This window comes from Oryzias melastigma, linkage group LG9 (assembly GCF_002922805.2).
Source record: "Oryzias melastigma strain HK-1 linkage group LG9, ASM292280v2, whole genome shotgun sequence".
Classification (NCBI taxonomy): domain Eukaryota; kingdom Metazoa; phylum Chordata; class Actinopteri; order Beloniformes; family Adrianichthyidae; genus Oryzias; species Oryzias melastigma.
Genome location: NC_050520.1, coordinates 8,127,408 through 8,149,803, shown reverse-complemented (window position 1 = coordinate 8,149,803; position 22,396 = coordinate 8,127,408). Strand labels below are relative to the sequence as shown.

At 35.5% G+C, this 22,396-nt stretch overlaps 3 protein-coding genes across 3 annotated transcripts in view; 2 read left to right on the top strand and 1 right to left on the bottom strand.

The window, feature by feature from the left end:
- The window catches only part of cdo1 (cysteine dioxygenase, type I), a 2,917-nt gene extending 541 nt beyond the window's left edge, over window positions 1-2,376 (top strand). Inside the window, exons 2-5 of the mRNA XM_024276329.2 lie at window positions 234-311; window positions 418-575; window positions 759-928; window positions 1,563-2,376. Coding sequence (XP_024132097.1) covers window positions 234-311; window positions 418-575; window positions 759-928; window positions 1,563-1,592 — 436 coding nt within the window. The 3' untranslated portion in view covers window positions 1,593-2,376. The remainder of the gene's footprint in view (window positions 1-233; window positions 312-417; window positions 576-758; window positions 929-1,562) is intronic.
- A 2,276-nt stretch (window positions 2,377-4,652) lies between these two features.
- cep78 (centrosomal protein 78) lies at window positions 4,653-13,821 on the bottom strand. The gene is made up of 16 exons (XM_024276322.2): window positions 13,529-13,821; window positions 12,610-12,881; window positions 12,302-12,483; window positions 12,125-12,197; window positions 11,939-12,042; window positions 10,743-10,917; window positions 10,511-10,624; window positions 10,296-10,360; window positions 10,091-10,184; window positions 8,835-8,952; window positions 7,868-7,910; window positions 7,597-7,737; window positions 6,902-6,979; window positions 6,621-6,802; window positions 5,800-5,950; window positions 4,653-5,349 (listed from the first exon to the last, which is right to left on the bottom strand). Exons 2-16 carry the CDS (start codon window positions 12,869-12,871, stop codon window positions 4,828-4,830), a joined length of 2,304 nt encoding a protein of 767 aa, XP_024132090.1. The 5' UTR covers window positions 12,872-12,881; window positions 13,529-13,821; the 3' UTR covers window positions 4,653-4,827.
- A 1,101-nt stretch (window positions 13,822-14,922) lies between these two features.
- Window positions 14,923-22,396, top strand: part of lifra (LIF receptor subunit alpha a) — a 19,943-nt gene continuing 12,469 nt past the window's right edge. The window contains exon 1 of the mRNA XM_024275629.2: window positions 14,923-15,163. The gene's annotated coding sequence lies outside the window, so the exon portion shown is untranslated. The remainder of the gene's footprint in view (window positions 15,164-22,396) is intronic.

Genomic DNA, 22,396 nt, shown 5'->3' with positions numbered 1-22,396 from the left:
CTGAGGACAGAAACACACCCGCAGAATGTGGGAGCAGTCAAGAGTAGTTAGCAGATTGATGGGATTGGGAGGACTTTAGATAATATAGAAGTAAAGCACGTGACAGGATGTTTGCACACCTGACATGTTAACTTGGGTCATCACATTTGTAGAGGATATTGTAAAAAATAACTTTTTTTTCTTAGCTGAGACAAATTCTGCATAGATTTGAAAATAAATGTTTTCTTTTACAGGTATACGAGGAACCTGGTTGATGAAGGCAACGACAAGTTCAATCTTATGATTCTCTGCTGGGGTGAAGGTCACGGAAGGTGAGTTTCTCCAAATTTAAGGTGTTTTATATTTAGCAATGCTGACGTTAATCCCATCCGGATGACATGTTCTGACGCTGTTGGCTTGTTCTTTCCCACTCTGCAGTAGCATCCACGATCACACAAACTCCCACTGTTTCATGAAGCTGCTGCAGGGCCACCTCAAGGAGACGCTTTTTCAATGGCCGGACGGCAAGTCGCAGGGAGACATGGTCACCAAGTCCCAGAGAGTCCTCCAAGAAAACAAGGTTGCTTACATCAATGGTAAGAACAGATCTGCTTCTTTAGATCTTTAGAGTTGATCATTAACATCTGTCCTTAAATCAGTGCCAACTTATCTGCTCTTTTACAGTACAGACGCTAATGTGATGTTTGGTCTGAACTGCCTGACATCTGCATTTCGACACACAGTTGTGCCATAATTTTCCTCCTTCGTGTTGGTTTCAGACTCCATCGGTCTGCACCGCGTGGAAAACGTCAGCCACACAGAGTGCGCAGTGAGTCTGCACCTGTACAGCCCTCCGTTTGAGACCTGCCAGACTTTTGACCAGCGGACGGGACACAAGAACACGGTCAAGATGACCTTCTGGAGCAAACACGGAGAAAGAACTCCATTTGTAAGAACTGTTTTTTGTTGCTTTTTGTGTAAATGTGTCCAAACGCTTGACTGGAACATGGAAACATTATTGAATTTAAATAATGTGGAGTTCTTAAGACAGGAACAGTGGAAACTTTCAACCCAGACGTTCTCGCAAAACGGGCAGGAAGTGGGAAGTTTATAGTTTCCCGCTGTCATTAAGCTGAGCTTGTTAGCAACTGAGGCAGATGGCTTATAAAAAAAAGTTTCCTCACCAACAAAATACCTTTCTCTTGTAGCAAAAATAAGACAAGTCGTTATTAATTATTTGGAGGTTCATGAACTTTCTGACTATAAGCGTCATCTCCAGTTTAACCATCCTGCCAACATCAGCCTTATCTTCAGGTTGTATAAGCACACTTTGAGCATCAAGTTTTGCGTTAGTTCATTTGATTGCAACATCAAACAGTGAAGATAAGATAAGCAAATATGCCCAAAGTGCGAGACAGCTTTCGTCGTCTGATTTTGTTTTTTTTGGGGTCATCCAGCAACTCACGTTTAAATGGAAAGTTTCATGTGTCCACATGGAGTGCGTCATGTTGTTTGAACTTTTGAAGGACGTAAGTTATTGACTAATGATGCTCACGAGTCAATCTCTGTCGCTTCCCTCCTAGGAAACCACAGTTTCGCAGGAAAACAACTGATGGAGGACGATGATTTGAAAATATCATGAAGCTATTTTCTCGGAAACTGCTGGTGGGGAGCAAAGTTCGGACCAACCAACGACGACAAAGCAACCCATTTTCAAATCAAGAGTGGGCTTGTTCAAAAGGACAACCCGCTAATTAGAATGGCTTTATCGCTGCTCAGTGTGAGCTTGGCAAATACTGATGAGCACAGGACGAATGCATGAATGGGCTCGGACATGGATTGAATCTGCCTTTTGTTTGCTGGGCCCGAAGAGACCCTTTTTCCAATAACAACATTCCTGTCCATCCTGTGCAACCACACAGTTCTGGCCCACTCTGAAAATGTAGAAAAAAAAGAGAGAAAACATTGCTGTAATAGAGTAAAAATGATATTCTGCAAAAAATCAAGAAGTTTTATTGTACTTCCTGGTGATTTACCACTCAAATTGTTGAAAACTGTCAAGGAAAGTGGCAATATTTGTACAGTTTAAACTACAAATGTTTGTTTTTTTTTGTCTTAAAATGTAAAGCTTTAGTGTTGTTTGCGATGCTTGTAATTTATTTGCTGGTTTTTGTTTTTCTTTTTAGTGAAGATGTCTATAAATCAAAAGAAACTCTTAAATGTTAATGTAGATTTAATATTTTTGCATTTATGTAAGCTTGAGAGAAACCTCTCTCAGGATTTTGCCACCGTTTGATTGGAGCTGTACATAAACGGTCCGATATCTCATCGCTGTCATTACACACACGTGATGCTGTAATAAAATTGTAGAGCATTAAACACCCTCGTCCTTTCATAGCACCTGTGTCGCCCTCATTTTTCATGTCAGATTATAGAAGAGACTAGTTTTAATAATTGATCCCAGTACAGAGAAATTGATATTTGATTGATTATTGAACATTAGTTCTCAACTGCAGCATCATAAAACTATCCCAGTAGTTTATTAACACCACCAGCATAAGAGTGCCCTAATATACATGCCCTTTAGTCTGTACTTTGGTGTGATGGACCTATTGACTGATCATTAGCTCAACCAATAAACAGATTACATTAATGCTGCACTGATAACAGTATTTAAAGAACAGAATACGGTGTTTCTGTTAGGTTGGTGGCCGATCAAAGTGACTGTGTCACAGTGTGAACGCACTGCTAGCTGAATTTGATAAGATGGCACTGAAAAGGGAATACGTGCAGAGATTGATCTCTTGTTTTAGGTCATCTGTTTGTATAATCGTTCACCTAAATCTAAAATTAAACTTGCATCATAGAGGAACAAAGGTGTACGTGTTGGAAATCTGATTACTTTGCTTTTCTTTGCTCTATATCGAGGTCTCATTGACAAATACATTTCTTTATTAACTTAGATTTATTTAAGTCAGGAAAATTGTATTTGAAAATTACAAATTCACCAAAAGTAATTAAAGTATGCTTTAAATTTGTCTTGTAACGTAAAAGTAATAGAGCGGGTCTGTCGATCGGCAACTCTGTGCTTTGCTTTTTGTCCTTGACGGGCTGAATGCTGATGTGCACTTGTGCGAGACATTACCTCAGGTACCCCCGATGAGGAGTGAGTAACGCACCACCATACAGGCTATCAGACTGATAAAGGGTCATATAAAGGCTGAATGTGGCTCGGTCTGTGATAGTAGCACCTCTAGTCTTGTTTTTATCAATTCAACAGGTCTGGTCCTTAGTAGAATTTTTGAAATGATCCATGAATGCTTTTAAATGTTAGCTTTTTAAAGGTATGGCACCCAGATTGTGGAATGAACTCCCACATTGTTTACGTTCACTGGACTCTATTTAAGTTTTTAGAAGCCACTCAAAACCTATTTTTACATTAAAGATTTCCAGCCCCATTGAGTGGGCTTCTTTCTGTATGTTATCATTTTATGTATTTTTAAATGTGCTGTATTTTTTACATATTTTATGTGTTTTATTTTTATCCTGTAAAGCACTTTGTGGCTGCTGTTTAGGAAATGTACTATATAAATAAGTATTACTTACTTGCTTTTCTTACTAAATATTCATGCTTTTTTTTTTTTTTTGCAGTACCTGACATGCCTGGCTTGGCACGGAAACTGCACTGTTTACATGCTGCAAGAGGAAACAAGTTTGTCAACAAAACTGACTTTTGCAGGGCCACACAAAATCACTTTCCTTCTGTTTAAACATCATTTTAACTCCTTTTTTTAAATTAAAATAACTAAAGATTAGTTAAAATGTCACTTTTTATTTCCCCTATCTGCTTTTACTGAAATCCCAGTGAGGTAAATAGTCTTCAGAGTTCCTCTGGAGTTGGCCAGCTATGGAAGGCCTGACTTATGTAATAATGAAGCAACAGTTTCCTTCTCCCACAAGATGCCAGAAAGGCACAATCAGTGGAATATTAACACAAGTAGGGTCAATTACAATAGCAGAAAGCTCAGATGTAGAAACTATGCACTAAATATTTGGAAGTGGGTCACTTTTTGAGTAATAGTTTGTGTTTTGCTTTCCCTTTATCTCACTCTTCAGTGAGCATTTATCAGTTTCCTCTTGATTGAGTCCATGCTCCCTCAGTGGTCTTTGTATCCACAGATCTGCTAAGTCATAAAATGGAATGTAGTTCCACTGAAAGTACCTGCCGGGCTGCAGCTGCACTGGGACTGTGTCCTTACGATGATAACAATAAGCTAATGTCATAGAACTTTCTATAACGCCGTAAAAGCGGGAAAGCTTTGATAATCCATTTATCAGAGGGATCAGTACATTGATAGGAAATTACTCATTCAACACATTGTTCATATGCTGCACTGCTGGCTCCTTTTTATCGCACACCTGATAAAGGTCCTGCTGTATAATGCAAGAGGTTTTTAGCTTTTCTTTAAGAGAAAAAAAACTGCTCCACTTTGGAATGAACAAAAAATATAAATATTAGTATTTTAAACAACAAAAAACTAATTAACTCTAGTGAGAGTTTGATATTCTGGTGGAATGTTTGTTGCACAAAAACTACTTGAAGGCCGGAACATTGTTTTGATCAGTTGATTTTCATAAAATGTGCACTAATTATTTAATAAATATGGCTGGAAGAGTAAATAAGAATGTTTTATTCTTTACATTTGGGAAAAAATGCCAAACAAGAAAAGAGTTCAAGAACAAACTCAAAGAACAAAGATGATTCTTTTCACACATTAGTTTGTCCCTAATTGTTCAGTATAAAAATACTAAAAAAAAAAAAAATGAAACTCCTACAATCTATGTAGACTAAACTCCAGTCTTCCTTTCCCAGGGAAAAGTGTAGTCTCTGATCTCTTGTGACAGACCCCCTGTCACCACGCTTCCTTTGCTGCCGTTTCTTCCTCCGACGGATCTCACAGACTCGGATTTGTCACTCATAATATCACTGACGCTCTCAGATGACCCAACACGGGACACGCTGCTCTGCCTGGAGGCCTGTCTGAGCACAAAGCTGCTGTTGGGGCTGTATCCATGGGAACTGCTGCTTTTGTCAGACTTGAGAGTTCTCTCATGGGGGTTCGGCTGAGTCTGAAAGGTTTTACCAAAGTAATTACTATCAAAGGATTTTTGGCTGCCGTAACTGCGCTCAGACACAGAGTCAGGCTCGAAATCAGGGTTTAAATATTGATGAGGTTCTTCTGCTGCGCCCACTGCAGTAAGGGCCACGGCCTGACTGAATGGAACAAGCAGGGCGTCTGTGCTCCCTGATGGCCGGACGGGGGATGGAGATCTGGAAGGAATGGCGTCACCTGACGTTCCATTGCAACCCTAAAATGCCAAAAACATTAAAAAGATGGAGTAATCGTGAATAAAGAAGTTTTAAAAGCAAACTTGATTGGATTAAAAAGGAGTTCAGATTGTTTTGTTTAGAGATCCTCTGTTACACCAGATGGAATTTTCACAAATCTGATCAGATTTAAAATTATTTCAGCTGAAATTTTGCTAGATCATTCTTTGACAGAGACTAAGAGTCGGCTTTTTGTGCAACATTTTCTTTTCTATAACCAATAAAAAGTGAATCATTTTTTATTAAAAATGCATGCATAGAAATAAACACTTTTTCAGCCTTGTATTCGAGCTAACAATATATTTCTGTGGCAAAAAAGCAGGAATTTAAACTGTTAAGAGAACTTTTAAAACTTGAAATATAACCACTGTATGTGAACAATGTGTAACAAAGTAAAATTGTACCTACAACAATAATTCAAACATCCTTACCAAAGGGGCAGCATCGCTGTTTGTCTGAACATCTCTAGAGAGAAACGCAGCGTCTTCCAAATGTGGTCCAACTGTTGAGGAGAGCTGAGGTCGCTCGAAAGGCTGGAAGTCGGACCCATCAATGCCGGCCATCGACGCTATCTGACCAAGACTACAAAAGAGATTCACTTAAAGGACTACAGATTATTTAAATATGTTCCTTCCAATCAACCAAATTAGAGATTCAAGGTTGATCTGAGTCATTATTCAAATCTGGGATACTTAAGGATAAAGTGGAATTGGATTTTTAGGCAGAGAAATATGAAACAAATTAACAAAATGAGAGATTATGAAACTGAAATTTGAAAGATGACTTGTAGGACATTTTCAAAAATATTATACAAAACATTGGAAACACGAAAATATACAGGACTATTAAAATAATGATAATTATTATTGATAATAATAAATAATTAAAATAATTATAATATAATTATAATTAATTAATTATAATTAAAAATAATACATAATAATTAAAATAATTCAGACCAGGAAAGACGAAAAACATTTGGTTCCTTTGTCAATAAAACTGTACATCCATAAAAAAAATGTCAGAACGTACAAGCCTGTGTTTGTCTCAAACAGGAAACGTGAGATTACCTGGACTCTTACTGAAACCTACAACTGAAACTTTTATATTTTTATATTTTTATATTTTTGTAGAAACAACACATTTCCAGATTTATTTAACAAATTAAAAAGGGACAAAATTGAACATTTGGCCAAGATACACGGTACAAAATTTACTTTTAGTCCAGGACAAGACAAGGATTATTTCTCACCCAGCATCTTTAAGGAGATCCAGGAAAGCATGAAATTTAGTGAATGAGTTCTCGATGCTCTGAAGGACGGCCTCATCTTCAAGAGCGCTGAGAGCAGACGGTCCTGATGCTGGGTGAGTGGCTGTAAGAGCTTCTGTCAGGGAACGGTTGGCATCACGAAGGCGAGCACTCTCCAGCTCAATCTGTCCAAAAGGAAGAGGACAGAGGAGGAAGAGGAGCATTCGGGTTAGATTTCATTTTTCGTTCAAATTGATAAAGAGGAAGAAATATGAAAAAATTACCTCCAGCAGTCTTGACTCAGCCTTCAGTCTGGCCCTGCGTTCTTCTGCCAGCCTGAGACGATACTCTTTCAGCTCCATCTAGAGGAGGAACACCATACCACAATCAGAGCTAAAGAGGAAACAGTTTACCCCCACAAAAAATCATTATTTTAAGATAAAACAACTGAATTTGACAAGGATCAGCTGATTGAGGAAGAGGTGTGCCCCTAATGAACTCTGGCCCTCAATGACCCCAAACTTCCCCATTTCCATCAGGTCACTAAGCACACAGCACATTTACACACACTTCAGTCTAGAATAAATGTTTATATTCTGTATTTATTCAGCCTTAGTCATATGTATTTGAATATTTACACATATTTATAAACACACACTCTCCTTAGCATTTAAATTAAACTCTTCATAGTAAATCATTGACCTCTGCCATCAGTTCATTCATAGATGTACATCGTGTTTTCTGTACATGCTGAAAGTTATCACACCATAAATATCTGCCTTTACACACCTAGTTATATGTCAAACAACATTTAACCCCTGTGCTCTCTTATGGGGTCCAGAGGACCCAACTTTTAAAGTAAACATGCCAGGATAGCACAAGGGGTAACCTCACTTGTAAGTGTGCATCGACAATGAAGTTAAATCTAGTAGGAGAGTATAAATCATTATTTTGAGTTTATTAACATGTTTGGGCTAACCTGGAGACTCTCAAACTGGCGTTCAGTGACTCTATCATGGAAATAAAATGAAGTTCTCTGATCCGCATCTGCCACCACTTCCTCTTGTTTGTCCTCTTCTTCTGAATCTGACTCCACAGTGATCTTTACAGTAGCTGCAGCCTAAAAAAACATAAGAACACTGTCAGAAATACAGGAACAGGCAATCTCGTGCCCAATATTTAATTATTTTGACATATGTTCTGGTATAACAGTGCCCTTTTATACAAAAAAAGGAAAAATAGAACAATACCTGAAAACTGTGGTCTGTTACTGTTACTCCAGGAGGAAGGCCTCTGAAAAAAATGCATCAGCCCTCATTAAGCTTTCACGTGACTAACATATCCAAGCAACACTTTAAAATAACAAAACATTCTTTTAATTACTTTGTTCTGATTGGTTAAAAAAACAGATTGAGGAAAAAATAAAATAGTCAAAAAATCCAGGGTTTGAACACATTTTTAGCAATGGTTTTCCATAACTTTTACAAAACCCTTTACTGAATTTCCAAAACTAAAAATAAACACATTTCAGTCAGACTATTGGTGTCAGTGCTACTAAATTAAAACAATTAATCTAATCTATTTTTAATTACTATTTTTTGTGAAACGCCTCATTTTCATGTATTTTCATTTCAATTGGTGAGGAAAAGATCAAAATACAACTAAAAAGTGGCTTTATGCGCTTTTTTATTATAACAGACTTCCAACCCTTACTTTTATAGCTAATTCTAAAAAAAATGATCGCAAAGTTGACCAAGTTAACCACACCCACAACGTAAGCATCCAGCAGGTCACCCACAGACTTTGCTGCATTTTTCACATTTCTGCTCAGAGTCTCTCAGTGCCACAGATGATTTTCTCTTTGAAAGTCCTCTGGTTGTTAAAGCTTAATTTCCCCGGCATTTCATGTCTGATAGCAAGTTTAAAGCGTCATGCGCTGGACTGATGAAAACTCAACCAGCTTTAGTGCAACGTAAACTCCCATCACAGATACAGTAGTTCTGCCACACATCTCATGAAAAACTATTTTATTTTTCTAATTTTTTTGCATCCAAAATATTAACATTTCCTGACTTTTCCAAAACTTTCAGGAGATTCAATTTTTTCCAAACTTTTCAAGGACCTAGAAATTACTTATACTATTTCCAAAACGGTTCCAGGTTTTTCGTGACCGTACAAACCCTAATAATGGAATCCCTTTGAGTTCTGACATCTCACCTCTGACGTCCAGCTCGCGCTGCAGCACGCCACGGTACAGAGCAGGAGCGGGAATTCCTGATTCCTGCCCTAGATTCACCCGTACCTCGTCCTCCTGGAGACGCTGCTTTAGAAGTGACTGGAGCAGAAAAGGAGAAACCAAGAGTTTTGGTGATTGTAAACAGAGATAAAATACTGGATAAACTAAGACCTAATAGTGTCTGCTCAGACTGGAAAGACTTTGGCACACAGACTTTGACAATTAACCAAAGCAAAAAACTCAATCTAAATATGTAAAATTATATTTTGTCCTGTGAGAAAAATGTTCCTATTAAAAAAAAGTTTTTCAACGGCAAAAATAATCTTAGTTTAAGAAAACATTAACAAGATTTTTTTTAAATATAATTATTGGTAAGACCAATTTTCCTAACCAGTCTTTTTCAAATTTTATTTTATTTTTTTTACTTATTTCTAGAGGGCTTTTTTTGCAGTGTATATTTAAAAAAAATTAAGAAAGAGGAAAAAAAATGCTATAAAAATAAATATAAAACTGTAACAGACCACGTTTACTTTTATATTTGCCAGTGATTAATGGAGATAATAAATATTTGAAGTTAGCTGTCATGAAACTCATTAAAAACATTCTTCAAAACAAAAGTATTTAATTTTTTAAAAATAAATCCAATACCTAAATTTGCTTTTCCTTTTTAAAAAACTGTCTTCATTCCTCAGCAGTTTAATTAACTTGTACTTATCTGTTTAACTATCTTAGTCAGAAAAGACCCAATAACTTTTCTTCTTGACTTTAAGCCAGGAGTTCTCAAGATATTAAAAAAGATATTGCATAGAACAGTTGATGGAAGGAACTGTGAGCAAAACAAACTTTCTATTCTATCACAGTAATTGGAAATAGTAATACATTTTTTTACCTGACAAACATAAACCCCTGCCTGCCGCTTTGTAATTAAAAATGAAACAACTCCTTTGACTCACCCACATAAACAGGATGTAATGCGGATCATGACAAATGGATCTGCTCTCCTGTTGAATGAGCCATATTTAACTTTACAGTCTACTAAAATAGATCCAATGATTTAAACCAACAGTTGTTTGACACTTCCTTTCTCAAACTTAAGTGGGCCTGTTAAGAGGTTTTTCCTCCTTGTTTCATATTGTGGTAACCACACCTCTAACCTTTTGGCTCCTCTGAAGCCTCAAACCAATCCCTCTTTTACTTTGGACAGACTGAAGGATCGAAAAAGTTGGAATGTTTATACCTTTTTTAAACAACGTTTTTTCTCTGACTGAGCGTGGTTGAGTCTGTGAAAAAACTCTCTGTGACTCTGTGGCTGGCGGCTTGATCCAGTGGTACTGCAACACAACACAAAAAATAAAAGCTGTGGCAAAAGAGGATTTATACAATAAAATATGCATGCCTTTTTTTGTTTGAATTTTCATTCCAGAATAGTTCCAAAAACTCACCTCCAGTGGTTGTCCGTCTGCATTCATTAATACTTTCTCTATAATTGTTTTCACCAATGGTTTATCTGTGGGGAAATTCGGCCTTTAATCATCCTAAAAATATTAACTTTTACAAAGCAACAATTGGAATTGTAAAAATTAAATATTGATTCATATTTAAAGATTTGCTACCTTAATAATAATAATAATAATAAATCAGTCATGTACAATCTTACCAACTAAAGGGTTATTACGGATATCCAGTACGCATAGAAAGGAGTTTGTTTTCAAGGCTTCCAGCAAATGGCGTCCTCCTTCATTAGATAGGCCACATCGCTGTAAGTCCAAAGCTGTTTAATCAAAGAAAGTAAAGTTTAATCCCCAAAACAACAACAAAAAAATGACAGCACTACAAACTGCTTTTAGTTTTAATTTTTGCACTCTTTGCACCTGAATATGCTTATGTACCTTTAATCCACAGGTCTTCAGCCAGCTCACGAGCGAGCGCAGCTGCTCCCCTATCCCCAATCAAAGTGTTAGAGTTAAGAGTGATTCGACGAAGGCCGCTCATTCCCTCGAGCTGTGGATGGCGATACCGCAAAGACTCTGCCCATGCTGTGCTGTGTCTCTGCATTCCCTGATACTGAAATTATAACAATGGAACACATTAGTATCTGAAAACACACTTTTTTGTAGAGTTAAACAAAGCTGGTTGGGTTCAAATAAATAATTTAGCTAATCACCTTAGCAAATGCTATATTAATTCTTCAAATTAATAACACTATTTTTTTCTTTGTCCGTGCTAAAAAAGGTTTCAAAACCATAAAAATTGGTCATAGAATAGACATTTAAAAAAATAAAATGATATTTATTTTAGGAAATTAAATTGTGAGCATGGAAATTTGGAAGTGAAATCCATCCATCCATCTTCTTGTCTGCTTCTCCCCTGTCGGGGTCGCGGGGGTGCCGGAGCCTATCCCGGCTACTGAAGGGCGAAGGCGGGGTTCACCCTGGACAGGTCGCCAGTCTGTCGCAGGGCCTCAATCACACACATTCACTCTCACAGACACACCTAGGGGCAATTTAGAGTCACCAATTCACCTATGAAGCATGTTTTTGGACGGTGGGAGGAAGCCGGAGTCCCCGGTGAAAACCCACGCATGCACGGGGAGAACATGCAAACTCCACACAGAAAGGGCCCAGCCGGGATTCGAACCGGGGCCTTCTCGCTGTGAGGCAAGAGCGCTAACCACTGCGCCACCGTGCAGCCCTGGAAGTGAAATATGCAACGTTTTTCAAACAGCAGCTACGGTAGATGGACTTAAGACTAAAAGCTGTAAATATATTAACATTTTTTCGCATACATTTTTTCAATTAAACAATTATTCGCAAAGCTTTAACAGTTACTATAAACAGACCCCATATGATTGAATAAAAAAATGAAAACAAGGGAACTGGTGATGTTTCCGCATGTGAAACATGCCCTGCATATTACCTTTTTTATATGTTTTAGGAAAAATCTAAATATTCTTGGGTTTATATCTTCTCAGAAAAATCTATGAAATATTTAGCTGTTAAAAAAGTTAAAAATTAAATACATTTGCATTTGAAGTGTTTGAATTATTAGTTGTTTTTTTTTTTTATTGGGTTTGTGGCTACCATACCTTAATAATGTTGGCTATATGGTCTGCCCCTCTCCATGTAAGACTGCATCCTGTGAAATCAACTGTTACGATGGTTGTAGAATACTTCACACTTTGGCAAATAACTGGAACACACAGATATAACGTAATTAATTTATTTCACGTTTAGGCAATGAAAATAATTTCAACTTCAAAAATAATACATACCTTCTACACCCTCATCTGATATTGGACAGTTAGCTAAAGAAAGATTTTTCAAAGAAGTACTTTTGGCCAAACCCTGGAACGACACATATATATATGCAGTTATAACTACATTTATCAGCTTTCAACTCACCATTTATACATATAATAAATATGTAATAGTCATCTTTCTCTGCCTACTTTTGTCAGAGTGATGAGGTCCCTTTCTCTCAGTGGAAGTCCATTAAGATGCAGAGTCTTGAGGTTGGAGGAAACAGTTAAACAATCTCTCAGGGCCTTGCACAGCTTGAATGTCATGTCCTTTGAGCGAATGGCTGGAATCTTCCTCTTAAAGGTAGATTTATGTTGCCTCCTCTTCAAAACTGGTGGTTGGTACAGTTGGTATTATTATCCAAAAGTGAAAATAAACAGTCGACTAAGACCATATACTTACTGATGCAGTTTTTTTTTTCTTTAACCATTACAGCTGCTAATATTTTCTGGCTTACCTGTATCTCCTGAAGTGTGATTAGCTTGGTAAGTACTGCTGATAGCAATGTGGTCTAGATGGTTGTTGATAGATATTGCTTGCAGAATGGGTGGCCAGTCAGTTGGTTTGAGCCGGTCTCCATTAAAGTTTAGCATCCCTTTGTCAAGGCTCCCTTTAACTGCAGGGACAGGGAAAGTCTCCTGTTTGGCACAGACGAAGTCATAATACAACATAAAGTCCTGGGCACCCTGTTGGCGAATCTGTGCATTGTCTTGAACCATACTGGTTGACCTGGGGAGGATGAAAAGGCAGTTCTCAAAATAGTGATTTATTTTAATTATTTTGGGCTACCATGTTTCCAACAGAATAACAAGTGCATTGAATACATGTTTATTATCTTGTTCAATGCATAGAATGAGGTTCTTTCAATTTACACAGCATGAGCTTTTTACATTTGGTAAAATCAGCTACATTTAAAATAATTATTTTTAATTGTACTAAATAAAAAAGAGCAAATAAACTATCCGAAAGATCATTCAAATGCTCAAATAAAAAAAATAAAAGCAATCATAAATACCTAAAATTCAAAGGAAATAGATAAACTAAGGTTTTTGAGCCTATATAACTTAAGAACAGCTAAAGTTTAAAAATCTGTTTTATGGATAATCAATCCTTAGAGGAATAAAACAAATAAATTAGCTATACAAGAGGATAAAAACTTGCACTCAAACCTAATACTGAGCATCAAACAATATTTAAATACATAAGCACATCTGTTGTTTATGAAAAATAAAGACGCGGGCGTTAGCAAGCCAAGCTCAGCTCCTAGCAACTGTTGGTTGTGGATAACGTAACAAACCATATGAAAAATGTGTTTTCTTGTGGTTTTTTTTAACAAGTTAATCAGCAATACCTAGCCGGAAACATTTAGACTTTACCCTTTTTACGTATAACGGAACCCTCTGTTGTTGTTACATTCCTCTGTGGCCAACTATAAACAGCTCTATAGTCTCCTCTTGTGTTTTTGTTATCAAATGCTCAAAAGTGGCGCTGTTGTGCCGTGAAAACCGCGCCCACATCTCTTCAACGCTGGTCTCAGGGTGTCAATCAAAACGCACACTGCCACCTACCGGTGTGGAGGAATAGTTGCTCTGTAACAGCAATAGCCACAGCATGTTACTCATGTTGCTCTGTCAAGGAAAGCAACAACAGGGCAGGTTTAGCGATTATTAGGATTCAGTTTAAATATTCACAAAATAAATAAATAAATAAAACTTCTGAATTTTTGGGAACGCTTTTATTCAAAATAAAATTAGAAATATATCATAAAAAATCATAAAAAAATCTCAATTTAATGGTAAAAATAATTTTTATTCCAAATAACCAATAAAATATAAATGCATACATATCAAACATATTTAAGATATTGGTTCATAAATTGCTTTGTATGTCATAGAAAATGAAAGAAGACGTGGCAATTTCTTGACCCTGTTACTCTTGATCTTAAATAGACATATTTGCGCTGATACATTCAATACACACACAAAACACGTTGAATCCATTAAATATAAGGGTGCAAGCAGTACAAGAGACACAGAGTTTGAAACTTATTTTTGCTAAATGCCCTGTGTCTTGTCTTGATATTAGTATGCAGTTTAGTTTGTTTCTTGTGTTATTAAGGTGGATCATTTTTGTGTTGCTCTATTGAGTGTATAAGAGAAATGGACTGAGTGACCCTGCCTTCCTCACATTTATATACGTATAGTACGTACTTTAAAAAGTTATTTATTTTTCTTATTACTATTCAATTAATCAGTTTTTACCTTGTTATGCTTTATTTCACAATTACACTTTCACAAAACTACACTTGACTTGTCTCATGTCTTGCTGCTGTATAGTGATTTTTTTTCCTGCACTGAGTTTCTCTCCAAGGTTTTATGAAAAGTTGGCATCCCTGAAGTAATTAATGCTTCCAAGCTTTAAAAGATTACTTCAGCACTATTTTTTGTGATTTCTTGCTTGTGCATTTAAATGATGATAATTACTGTAAAATACAGTCAAATATGAGTAATTTTAAGAGCACGTTTGAAAACACATTTTTCAGCCTAAATCTTATCAGAATTTTAAAATCTCAACTTGATTAAGTTTTTTAAACATTGTTTTTATTTCAGGTTTGAGACTTTTGCATTAATCGCTTGGATTAGTTTATGAAATACAAAAATACTGTCAGGAAATATAACGACATGCAGTAAGATGAAACAGTTTCCAAGGATAGAATAGAAATCCATTTGGATTCTCTGCCTGGTTTCAAGGTCTCTCTCGCCTTTCAGCACAAAGCCCGCCCACTTCCGCACTGTGCGAAAGACTATTGGTCAGAAACAACGTCAATCATGCTCCAAGCTAGTTCCATTCCAGGAATCCCAGTTTTACTCTGGAGAGGTAGGGAAAAGTCAAAACTACGTTGCGAAGCGTGAGGGCACCAAGTTAAAAATATCTCAGACGTCTTTATAGCTCGATTAATACCGAATATACCACCGTTCTGTCACTGTAAAAGGCCTTTCCTTGGATAACAGGTAATATTTTACTATTATTTCTAAACGTATTATGTCAATTTAACCGATGAGTTTGTTGATGGCCGCTGCCCGAACTGGCGATGTTTTTCTTTTTTTCCCTAAGACATCAGTGGCCTGTATGGGGACTGGAAGCAAACTAAACGCTAAAGCTCAGTTGTTTTTTTTTTTATTATCTAAAACAGCAGTTTATATGGTTAAAATGTAGAAAACTCCTTGGTAAATTAGCTTTTTAAAATGTGGGTATTAGGTTACAGTTTCTATCGTCCAGCTCAGATGCTAATGCTAAATGATGCAATTTGTCCAGAGAGGATGAAGCTGGACATGTTTGTTGTAAAATCTAGTTTTTGTAACGCATAGAAGGTGATGGTTGAGGCATTTGGTTTCTTTTTTGTGCTGTTGTGATCAACACGTTGGGATGTCAGCGTGATGACAGGTCTGTCTTTGTCATAAATCGTTTATTTATAAGCAGTACAGGCTTTTAAAATTTTATCACTCAGATTTTATTCTATTATTTTTCTGTCTATAACATTTATTTTCTCCCTCAGACTTATTAAGATTGTGTGTTTTTCTAACAAGATCTACATAAACACCAATAATTATTTTTTTTCCTGCAAAAATTAGGTATTTTTTCTCCAAAACCAGTTTTTTGTTTGGTCTCATGTTTCAGGTTTAGGTTAAATAAACAGTGACTTACATTTAAATTAAATATTAACTGATTTGCAAGTTAAATGTTTTAATTATGAGTGAGTAAGACATGCGTAAACACTTTATTTTAATGGAATACCTTAATTTCTTTCCAAAGCTATCCTGTTTAAAGATAATCACACATTGTAGAACCAACAGTAAAAGGTGACGGAGGAAAATCAATCGTCACTAACCTCTTGACATATTTATTAGGAACAAAATACAGCGTTCAATCACTCTACATGATGACGTAACGTATGTCCCTGACCTCCAAACCTGCTTCATACTGATGAAAGACAGACATTGGGTCATGTTATTGATATACTAATCACTTATTTTAATTTAGCTCATAAAATATATTTCTTTTTTTTCTTATTTTCTTTGATTTTTTTTGGCTGCATTCTTTGAGCGTCAAGAAAATCCATCCTTTGAATTCTCATCAACCACCGTCCTCATTTCCTCTTTCTGTACTTCTGAAAACCTTTCCTTTTCGACTTCCTCTACTTTAATGTCAGCACTCATTTAAATGAAAATTATTTTATGAAAGAGAAAAAATGTGTGAGACAGCACAAATATGTTCGCCGTATTAGGTATTTACCTAAATAGTCATTGCAGGTAGAGCTTCTGCTCACTGGTAAGATGTCACCCAGATTTTGGCCTCTGATCCAAAACAGCAATGTGCTGATCTTAAAAGGGTTAATCGTTGACTCATCTTAATACAAAATAAAAAAAAATTGGAGTAGGCTGATGTGGTATTTCCTACTGGTTTCCCACGCAAGCAGGAACCAGATGCATTCCTGCTGAGCTTCCGACATCAGGCGGAATTATTCGTGGTCAGCGTAATTTCTTTATATGAGAAACATCACAGCTAGAGCTTTAGTAGCTGCATTTAACTATTACATCCTATTCTCTGTTAGCTGGATTTAAAGAACCCAAGAGTGATAAATAAAGATGCATTCCTTGCTGTTAGTGATGTTTTAGCATGTTCAAAGCTTTTTTTGATTTTCCCAAAAGTTGTGGCAACAGTGACTTTGACAGCTCATAGTTTTGATTGTGACCCACATGGAATTTTCTACAAGCTTATTAGAGAAAGCTTAAGCAGTAAAAACATTAGGTAAAAGGAAGTTTTTGGCATCGCATACCCCTGCCTATTATGGAAATGTGTTGTCTGTTTGTTTACAAGTGTCATCATGGAAGCAAAGCTGATTGGATCTAATTGCTACATGGATGAGAACCTAATTAGGTTTACCATATACACCAAGATTTTTCTCTCTTGCTTTTCTTTAAAAGGCAGTTTGATGATTGATCGGTTAGTGATCAGTCCACCGTTGCGTAGAATCACAGATCAACATCTGGGTGACATCATGTCACAAAGCAAATGCACTCCCTACAACATTTTGATGGTAATTTGATCAAATATGTGGTAGACATTAGTGCTGCAAGATATGACGATACATATTGTGTGGGCGATAAAAAGTGTCTATCGGGCCATTTGTCTTCTATTATTTTTATTGTTGAACTTTTTTTCAAATGTGTTTTCCTACAAAAAAACTTGAAACTGTTGTGAACTTTAAAAAAATGTTTTTTATTTGTAACAATTCAGTTACACGTTACTTGAAAACAAAATGTAAAAGAAAAGTAATTAATGACATTTTTGTTAATTTTTTTTAAGAGAATTACTGAAAATATACTTGATCCTGGTATATCGTGATACATTTTATTATTGTGATATAAAAAATCTATATCATGATATAACATTTTTTCCAGCACTAAGACATTGGCCAGACAAATGAAATATGTCCTAACCTGAAGTAATCCATTACTATTATTGAAGTTCTTCCACTTTGAAACAAAAATGATGTTTAGACTATTTTTTAGAAAGATAATACATAGGAAAACCAGTTTGTGGTGACAGTAATATGATATTTCATAATTTATTCTAAAATATTATGTTGAAAAAATGCTAAACATATTATTAGTTTCATGCAATTAAAGTAAAATGTTTGTATATGTGAAAATGTCCATAAGTTTATGATAACTAAACCTTTAACTTGTTAATTTCATAATTTTTTTGTTGTTGTAATTTTTGGTATAATGAATCAGAAAACTCTTTTAACTTATTTACCTTTAATTATTTATTTGAATAAATTTGCTACATTTTTTGATTTTTTTTTTAACTTTATGTCACATAATATTTGTTTCTTACTATGAATTAATCATAAAACACTGTAAGGGGTTCAATCCTGAAAATGTCTTCATGGAAAGTAGCCAAATTAAAAAAAAAAAAAACTATCAAATCAAAATTTACATTTTTTTTTTGGTCAGCATTAAAACATGTTCTTGTGTGTGTCATAAACAAGGTGTATTTTTCATATTAAATGCTAGATATTTGAGGCTAGTTTTTCCTCACTTTCTGTTGCTCCAGAGATTCATGTTGGTAAGTTGGTTTAGAAAATAGGAAGGAAGGAACTGCTGTCTGGATGTTGTCCAAAAGCAGCACACACACAAAGAACTGAATGTCCCTTTTTCCAGTGAGGTCAGAGGACAACCATTCCATGATTGCTACTCTCCCCGTTCATTTAGTCTCTCAGCAGCATCCGGTCTTCTCGTCACATTTTAAGGTCAAGGATAATTAGCAGCTTCTTTAGTTCATGTTTCAAAATACCTTCTGACTTTTTTAGTGCACCAGAGCCACATGTGTGCTCGTGTGTTTGGCTCCAGTGGGCATTGTATGACAGGATAATGACTACGTTACTTAGTGTCTCTCCGCAAAAAAAGTAGCAGAAAGTTTCTTTCTTTTTCTGGATAAAGAATATACTTTCAGGTGTTTTGATTCTTGATTTGTGTGTGGTTACAATTATGGTATAAGTTGTGTCTCAAGGTCTTTTCTGTCCATCCAAAAAAACTAACAGTTTTTCTTATTACAGTGAGAAAGTAAATATGTAGTTGAAGCTTTTTAAGTACAGAGGTCCCTCATTAATCATGGGAGTTACTGTCTAAAAATAGTCTACAATAAGCGAAAGCAGCAAAAAAGTATGCTTTATTTTTTTATAATTTTCTGTTAAACCCCTCGTCACACACTTTATACACTTTTCTCAGACAAACATGAACATTTTCACACTTTTCTCTCTTGTTTAAAGTCTCAAACTTTAAAGCATTATAGAAAAATGCGCCCAGTATTATAGAATGAAACCAAAAATTTGCTCACAGTATAAGATTTATGTCAATTATGGAGGCTGAATGTATTCTGTGCTCATCAGGAGACACGACATGGAGGAGCTTGATTGACAGTGATCTATAGCCAATCAGAACACAAGGGGCTGTAAAATACAAAATTGTGCTAAAAAGATCTGCAAAGGTGTGAGGCTGTAAAAGATGAACCACATTATATAGAATTTCTGATCTTCCTGGGTTGTACTTTAATTTATTTACTTGTTTTTAATTTATTTGGTTGTCCAGAGGAAGAAGTTAAAACATCTTATTTTTGGTTTTACAGCAATGAGCAAAAACAGATTAGATTTAAACATATAGCTTGCATGTACACAAAAGGTAGTTTGAGTTAAACTTTTTTATTTTTTTTGTCTTCATAAGCCAGATTGGTATGATGGCTTATTAGGGCCACCATAAAAATAAACGTATTTAGAAGAATAAAGTTGTAAAATTATGAGAAAAAGTCGTAATTTTACAAGAAAAAATTTGTAAAATTATGAGGAAAGAAGTCAAAATGTTACGAGAATAAACTTTCAGGATTATTTATGTTAGAATCAATATGTCACCATAATAAAGTTATAATTTCATAAGTTATAGTTTGAGATCAACACAACCATTTTTTTTGCAAAATCATGGCTTTTTCCTTTTTAATCATGACATTTTTACTCCTAGTTTTATGACTTTATTTTTGTAGAATTACAACTTGTTTCTCTTAAATTTAAGACTTTATTCCCGTAAATTAATTTTATTTTTTTCTTCTTATGGTGTCCCTAATACTCTGTTGTAGTTTGGCAAGTCTCCTATGACTCTAAGATTTTGATATTTTTAAAATAGATTTTTAAAAATAACTTTGTCCCTAGTCTTTAGGAATGATGCTTTAATCTTAATGTTCCCTTTTTTCTCATGTCTTGTTTTAGTATCAGTAGGCTTACCTTGCATTTTGCTTAGTTAAATTTGTTTCTCTCCTGACGTATTCAGGATTTATGTGACCTAACAGGTACACCCAACGACATTGGTAGTCACGACTTTAGAAACAATGGTGTCTTTTGTGAAAGAAAAAAGGCTTATAAGCACGATATTAGTTATATGACAGATTGATTTGCTTTAAGACGGTTGTAACACATTACAAATACAAGTTTAGTAGTTGAAAAGACGAAATGCAAATATTTCTGATAAATGCTTGTCAATTTGTCACAGTTCACTTTCTATGCGCTCACATCTGTCACATTTTCCATGCTTCATTCCAAAAGTCTTTGGCAAGCTGCAAAGTGAAAGAGTAAAACAGTCAAAGGATTCTGTGTGGAGCCGGTCATAATGAAACCATGCATGGGAGTTTGAGTTGAGTTTTTTTCCACCCTAAAATGAGAAAACTGGATACACATTAATAGTGTTTGCATCTGGTTCTTAAGTACAGACAGCGCCTTTGCGGTTGTGTTTGTGGTCACATTTATTATCAATGCACGGACCAGAATGAGAGCCCACAGGAGAGGTATTGATTTGTGTGTGTTGGGGTAGGGAGGGGGGTCCAAATCTATCGGTTTGTTGATGAGATTTCCCAGAACCTCATGCTTCTATTCTCCCTGCTTCCCATAAGTTCCACATTTTTTCCCTCAGGGTCTTAGAGAGGTACAGAATACAAAGTCTACATATTCAAGGCAGTTGACTGCAGATAAGTTTCAATGGTGGAAGCTGACCCAAAATTTCAGATTGTTACTAATATGTATTATATAAATGCTGGTAAAGTGTTTGTATTTCATGAAGTACTTCTGATCGATTTTTGGTTCTTAAAAGCTGTTTTATTGTTATTTATGGAAAACCTAAATGCACAATTCATTGGCTTTTAAGATGATCTATTTTATTTCCAATAGTAGATAAAGGATCAGGTTTCGAGTCCTGCTGCCAGTCATGGGTTTGGTTTGAAATCCCCTTTGCTGGTGCAAAATCAAAACCAAAGATGTCGTCAAATGACTATGACTTAGTAGATTCATTGAAATCTTTCGAGTTGTTTGTACAGCTCAAACAGAAGCTGATGTTGTTTGACTTTGAGTGTGACTTTCTTTTATCTTAGTATCTTACAGTATTTCTTCCCTGTCTTTCAAAAGCAATATTTTAGGTTTTGTATTGCAAAAGCCTCTCATAAAAATCCTGTTTTAGTCTCTTTTTTCCATTTGACCCTGTTAAAAAGCTGTCTTGGAAATGTGGAAAATCTAATATTAGAGAAGAGAATTCTTTGCTTTAAAAGCTTCTTGTAAATATTTGCATAACCTCATTTCCTGCTTTAGGATAAAATGCATTTCTATGTTTCCCCAAATGAACTTTAATTCCCTATTGCTTTAGAGAAAAACAATAAAAAATAGAAAAACTAACAAGGCTAGCAAAGAATCTGAATAATCCCTTAAGAATATCACATGATTTCATCCTAGTTTTTGCCTAATGCTTTTTCCATCTTCTTGGCTCAAGACCTAACATGTTGAGAAAAACAGTTTTGTGTGTGTGTAGCTAAAAATGTTGTTTTAAAATAATGCAAAGAGACAAGAAACCTATCTTTGATGTATTTTGTACTTTAAAATTTTCTGATTCTTCAGAGAAATTTGGATAGTTTATTAAAATTTGAGTTTAACCTGAAACACATGACTCCAAAATAAAGACCAGGCTTGTTGTCGCTTGTTGTGTCGTCTGTATAAAGATTGTGTCTTTTCTTCAGAGGATTGTAACAGGCTTGCTCCTGCTTGCCTGAAAGAAGATTTACAGTTGGTCGTCTCAGAACTGTGAGACACAAACAAAGAAAAATAAACATTTAGAAGCACTAAAAACAGCACGCTTGTATGTGTGTTAAGGTATTTGTCTTTATCCTTGATAAAAAATATAAATGTCTGCTGTAGCAGATCATTTAAATTAACATGGATTTTATTGATGCTTTAATACTTTTTTATTGCAATATTAAGGTTGGGGCTGCAAAAATGATTCATTTTCAAATAATTTTGTCAGCAAATCCTATTTATTTAAGTAAGATATTTTTCCACAAAACTATGATCCACTTTTAATGAATCTATAAATATATTTAAGTGCTACTGCCAACACCACATGTCATCTGGAGGAAACTAGAGTTAGTGCAGTTCCAGACGATCTTGGGATCGAGCTACAACTTCCCAGTGGTAAAGCCCTGTTGATGTTTTTATACATTTACTTCACATTGGTCTTTTTTACATAATAAACTGATTATGCTGGACAATATTTCTTCTTGTCTCTAAAGCTACTTTGTTGCTTAAGCTTTTACAGTTTAGTGTTAGCATTTTTTTCTACTTCCATTGCTGTATGTTACCTATGGAAAGCAGTTCG